Source organism: Octopus bimaculoides, chromosome 2 (assembly GCF_001194135.2).
Source record: "Octopus bimaculoides isolate UCB-OBI-ISO-001 chromosome 2, ASM119413v2, whole genome shotgun sequence".
In the NCBI taxonomy this organism is placed as follows: Eukaryota; Metazoa; Mollusca; class Cephalopoda; order Octopoda; family Octopodidae; genus Octopus; species Octopus bimaculoides.
The window spans coordinates 14,705,024-14,711,369 of record NC_068982.1 but is presented as its reverse complement, the minus strand read 5'-3'; the positions used below and the strand labels follow the sequence as shown (position 1 = coordinate 14,711,369).

General features: G+C 35.9%; 1 protein-coding gene across 10 annotated transcripts in view; it reads left to right on the top strand.

The window, feature by feature from the left end:
• Positions 1 to 6,346, top strand: part of LOC106876006 (F-box/LRR-repeat protein fbxl-1) — a 336,358-nt gene that overhangs the window by 231,554 nt on the left and 98,458 nt on the right. For all 10 annotated transcript variants that reach the window (XM_052975599.1, XM_014924360.2, XM_014924365.2 and 7 more), the window contains one exon: positions 174 to 654. In XM_052975599.1, coding sequence (XP_052831559.1) covers positions 174 to 654 — 481 coding nt within the window. The remainder of the gene's footprint in view (positions 1 to 173; positions 655 to 6,346) is intronic.

Below are 6,346 nucleotides of genomic sequence, written 5' to 3'. Positions count from 1 at the left end.
ACACACACACACACACACACACACACACACACACACACACACACACACACAAGGGTAAGTTTTATCATTTATTTTTCTTTGTTTTAGTATACTGAAATAAATGTCAAAAAATTACTAAATTTACTATCTGTTGTTTTCATACTCAATTTATAATGCTTGTAATTTATTTCCAGAGCGTCTTGATCAATGAGATGCCAGATAAAATCCTCTTGCAGATATTTTCGTTTCTCAAGCATCGAGAACTTGGGAAAATTGCACGTGTGTGCAAACGTTGGCGTCTCATTGCATACGACAGTCGACTGTGGCAGGCGGTATCCTTGCGTCCTGAATTCTCCGGTCTGCATGTGAATAATACTGAAACACTGCTGGCTTTAATAAACATCCGTTTCGGTTCAACTCTCCGATATATTGAGCTTCCCTGTGAACTGATCACGTCCCCTGTCTTGCATGACCTTGCCAATAAGTGTCCTAACCTCAAGTATATGACACTTGACTTTTCAAATGCAATGCAATTACATGACTTCAATGATTTGAACGCCTTTCCTTGTAACCTTCGAAGTCTCTGCATTTGTTTATCCGAGGTAATCTTTTTGGAGGGATTTATGCGAAGGATTTATAGCTGTTTATCATCTCTGGAAGTTCTTCATTTGATTGGTGAGTATATATTTTTTTTTACATTTTAAATTAATCAAGATTGAATCTTGTTTTATTGTTGTTGTTGTTGTTTAGTCCTGTGGCATAGCTAATGGGGGGGGGGAGCAAGAGATGTGACGGCTCTTCTCGAACAATGTTTTAAACTCTTTAGTTACCTATGTCTGTAGTTGTAAGTTCCATACATAACGACATATGAAAATAATGAATGTAGAATGCAATTACATATATTATAGCTTTCTTTTATTTGTTTCAGTCATTTGACTGCGACCATGCTGGAGCACCACCTTTAGCTGAACAAATCGACCCCAGGACTTATTCTTTGTAAGCCTAGTACTTATCCTATCGGTCTCTTTTGCCGAATCACTAAGTTACGGGGATGTAAACACACCAATATTGGTTGTCAACCAATGGTGGGGTGTCAGACACAGATACACACACACACACACACACACACACACACACAGATATACAATGGGCTTCTTTCAGTTTCTGTCTATCGAATCCACTCACAAGGCTTTGGTCGGCTCAAAGATATAGTAGAAGACACTTGCCCAAGGTGCTATACAGTGGGACTGAACCCAGACGCAAAGTACTTACCACAGAGCCACTCCTACGCCTATATACCAATGAAATATTTTGTGCAATGAGTTAAAAATTGTTTGGTATGTGTCATGGCACCTTTTTCTTATGTGCTCACTCATCCTAACTTTAGAACCTGGCTATGCCTCTGGTATAGTCCTTCAAGTCAGCCTTGGCTGGTAGATGTATTATGAAAGAAATTCCTGCTATGAGACTAACCTGTTTATTTTAAAAATTATTTTCTGATGCAGTTTGTCTATACTACATTTATTACCAAAAGTTTGGAACATATTTTTAAAAATCAAAGTTGTTATGCCTAAGTACAAATTGATTCAAATATGTACAATATATATATTTGGGCATTTAATATAAAAATTCTAATTTTTAGACCGATGTTCCAAACATTTGGCCAAGTAATAATATCAAATTAAATATATCTTTCAGCATTTAATATAAAAATTCTAATTTTCAGATTTATGTTCCAAACTTTTGGCCATGTCTGTTCACTGTTCAATGTGTTTCATTTTTAAGATGATAGGGTCTTTGGAAATCACTGCAGTCCTAAATATAATTTCTACCCTTCATCTCATATCTATGAATTGTGTTTTACTGACAACATTGTTAAACAAATGGAAAACAACAAGTAACTAATAACATACGCAAGTCCTGAAAACTCATTCTTATTTTATGCTTCACTCAAAATGCAGATTAGCCATTTTAATCAAGAGCTGGAAGTTGTGACTTCTGAAGTTGTCCACTTTCTGTTATTTACCATCCAGCGATATCTACGAATGGCTCAGCCTTTGTGCATAATTATTCATTAAGATCTTTTCATTAAGATCTTTTTGGGCCTCTACATATAAAAGAGATACTGCTACCAAATAGTCTTCCTGATGTTTGGCACCACACTTTATAAATATCACATTTGATAGCATATAAAACACACTTTTACCTTCAAAAGTGTCTTAAAAATACTGCTGGGTCTTATATCCAAAGTTGAGCCTCCCAAAATCCTTTAATGCACCTTTTTCTTTTTCCTAAATATACACTGCTGAAAATAAGATGTACCTAATATGCCCATGTATTTTTCATGCCAACAAATATGGTAAATTAAGTGTGTGTATATGTGTGTGTGTGGAGGTGCGTGGCTTAGTGGTTAGGGTGTCAGCACCATGATCGTAAGATTGTGGTTTCGATTCCTGGACCGGGCAATGTGTTGTGTTCTTGAGCAAAACACTTCATTTCATGTTGCTCCAGTCCACTCAGATGGCAAAAATGAGTAACACTGTGATGGACTGCTGTCCTGTCCAGCTGGGGAACACATTTGCCATTGAAACCGGGAAACTGGGCCCATGAGCTTGGCTAGCCTTTAAAAGGGCGCATTTATTTATTTATTATATGTGTGTGTTGCATGTGTGTGTGTGTGTGTGTGTGTGTGTGTGTGTGTGTGCTTTCTCTGCTCACAGGTTAAACACCCAGAGATAAAACTTTGTCTTGGTGAAACCTAATTTAAAACTTTCTAAAATACACTGATGCCCTTTTTCTCTTTTCAAATTAAGAAAAATTCATATATAAAATCTGTGGCTATGTAACTTAAGCTAGCTTCAGATAGGAAACCAAAGTTTTGTACATGCTGTCAAAAAACACTAGTTGAATTCAAACATCAACTGAATTATATTATGTTGCAAACCAATTTCTACATTTTATCTCTAGTTATTTGTCCCATTTTTAATATCATATTTCTGTTTCTGTAATTTGTAATGTCCAATTGCATACATTTTACATGTTGCCTATTTTCATACAATTATCTATTTTAATAGAGAGATAATATTTGACTTTTCTTATTTTCCTTTTCGCATGTTGTTCATCTTATTAAAGCTTCTTCAAAATTAATGTGATATATATATGTAGAATTTTCTTCTTTATAACTGACAGAGGCTTGTTGTCTCTCTCTTTATATATGTATATATATGTGTGTGTGTGTGTGTTTGTGTTTGTCTCCACCATCACTTGACAACAGATGCTGGTGTGCTTATGTGTCTGTAACTTTGAAGTTTGACAAAAGAGACCGATAGAATAAGTACCAGAAGGTGGCGAGCTGGCAGAAATGTTAGCACACCGGGCAAAATACTTAGTGGTATTTCATCTGCCATTACGTTCTGAGTTCAAATTCCGCCGAGGTCGACTTTGTCTTTCATCCTTTTGGGGTTGATAAATTAAGTACCAGTTATGCACTGGGGTCGATGTAATCGACTTAATCCCTTTGTCTGTCCTTGCTTGTCTCCTCTATGTTTAGCCCCTTGTGGGCAATAAAGAAATAAGAATAAGTACCAGGTTTAAAAAAGAACAGGTACTGGCATCGATTCATTCGGCTAAAAATTCTTCAAGGCAGTGCCCCACCATGGCCACGGTCTAATGATTGAAACAAGTAAATAGCAAAAGGTAAAAGGTTATAAACTATTCTTCATTACATTTCTCAATGTTAACAAACCATTTCAGTTGTGGTTTTTCTTTCAATGGTTTCAGTCGTTGGACTGTGGCCATGCTGGGGCATCACCTTCGAAGAGTGTTGTAGATTATTTTGAACCTTCAAGCATGACATTCAATGTGACAAAGCTGGTTTTTTTGAAATACAGTCGATACTCATTTTTACTAGCTGGATGAACTGGAGTAATGTGAAATCAAGAGTCTTGCTCAAGGACACAACATGTTGCTGGCTATTGAACTCATAACCTTAATGATTGTGGGCTGAATACCTCTAACCACTAAGCCATGTACCTTCACAACCAGCAGGTTAAGTTGTCAACTGCTGTTCACATGGACAAATACTTGTCTAGAGTCAAAGAGAGGTTAATAGCAAAACTCCTATCCTTTTGTTCTCTTTCACTAATTACCATTCTTTCCATATGTTCACAGTCTCCATTTTTAATCTGTCAGGCTGTCATGATAGATTTATATTATTGGACAAATCAAGCAAAAGAAAATAAATACCTGCTTTGCTAGGGCAAGAATTGGTAACTAGTTTTGTTTTTGCTGATTTATTTCCTTTTTTTAAGTAGATGTCTACAAATGTGTATCTCTAATTAAATTAGGAGTTGATGTGCTGAATGCTATATGCAAAAATTCTTAATTGTCTGTATAATTGCTAACAAGTTTCTTTTTCAAGTTATGAACAAATGAGGTTTGGCCTACATCTACCATCATTAACATACAATAATGGTATTAAATGATAATAATAATGATAATAATAGTAATAATGAACTTATTGTATACAGTGCTCAGGTGTACTACAACTTATCAGAAAAAGTAGCCAAATGTGCCTGAACAGTACATAGAATAATGCACAGGAAGTGTACAGTGAATGAGTTGTAATAACGATGAAACAGCAACAATAGATTAACAACAACAGCAACAACAACAACAACAATAACAATATTTGCTTCTGATTAAGGCAGCAAGCTGGCAGAAAAGTTAGCATGCTGGGTTAAATGCTTAGTAGTATTTCGTCTGTCTTTACATTCTGAGTTCAAATTCCACCGAGGTCGACTTTGCCTTTCATCCTTTTCGGGTTGATAAATTAAGTACAAGTTACATACTGGGGTCGATCTAATCGACTGGCCCACTCCCACAAAATTTCGGGCCTTGTGCCTAGAGTAGAAAAGAATAATAATAATAATAATAATAATAATAATAATAATAATAATAATAATAGATGAAAAGTCGAGAGATATGACAAGTTAGCTTGGGAAGTTAAGCAGTTGTGGTCGATGGAAAAGGTGGTAGTAGTACCAATAATTGTCAGAGCCCTGGGAACAGTGAGTAAAAATCTTGAGAAGTAAGTGGAACAAATAGGGGCTGCAATAAGGGTGGAGCACTTGCAGAAAACTGCATTGCTTGGAACCACTCGAATACTCCTGAAGGTGCTCGGAAAATAAGAGGTGTTACCTTAGTTCACTGGTTGTGAACAGCTGACACCGTAGTACATCTCCAGCGTTAGAAGCTGTGCAAAGGCAATAATAATAATGATAATAATAATATTAGTAATAATAATGGCTTTGTGCATTAACAATAGGTTCCACTGTTTGGTAATTACTAAAAGTTAAGTAAATCAACCTCAATATATATTTGGTATTTATATTATCCAGGAGGAACAAAAGGCAAAACTAATTCTTGGAAGACTTTATCTCAATACACACAATGAACTGACTAAACTAGTTGCTGTAAGGCATTTAGTCTTCATCTCTCTTCTGTTTCTGCCGCTTCACCACTTTTAATAATAGGAACAACAATGGAAAGTTTGTAAGACTTGTAATAGGAGACATATAAGAAATATATGAAAGTTAATGTGAAATTATAGACTCATCAGCCAAAATCAATAAGATAATCTCCAACAAAGTGAAATCCTGTGGGGATTTTTTACTATAATCTGACCATAATAGACTAAATTTTGTTAGAATTCACAAAAGAAATTATGTGAGATGATTGACGGTTTTTCTTTATATTTTTTTTACACATCTTTTATGGTGAGTGTTGCTTGAAAGAAAAAGAAAAGATTGATAAGTACTTAGATATATCTTTGTTAATATTTAGCAGAAGCAATAGAGTGACTCAAAGGCTGAGAGTTTCATGTGTTACCACTGATCAAACTTGAGACTCTTGGCCTTTGAATCACACTGTTGCTTCTGCTAAATGTTGATTTCAAATTCTAGCACAAGGCCAGCAATTTCATGGGAGAGGGTAAGTTGATTAGCATCAACCCCAGTACTTAACTGGTACTTTCTTCATTGATCCCCGAACGAATGAAAAGCATAGTTGACCTTTTGGTGGAATTTGAACTCAGAACATAAAGATGGATGAAATAGTACTAAGCATTTTGCCTGGCGTGCTAATGATTCATTTCTACTTTAGGCACAAAGCCCAAAATTTTGGGGGAGGGGGCTGGTTGATTAGATTGATGCCAGTATGCAACTGGTACTTAATTCATTGACCCTGAAATGATGAAAGGCAAAGTTGACCTTGGAGGAATTTGAACTCAGAACAAAGACAGACGAAAGCATTTTGCCTGGTATGCTAACTTTCCTGCCAGCTCAGCTCGCTACCCTGCTTTTGCTAA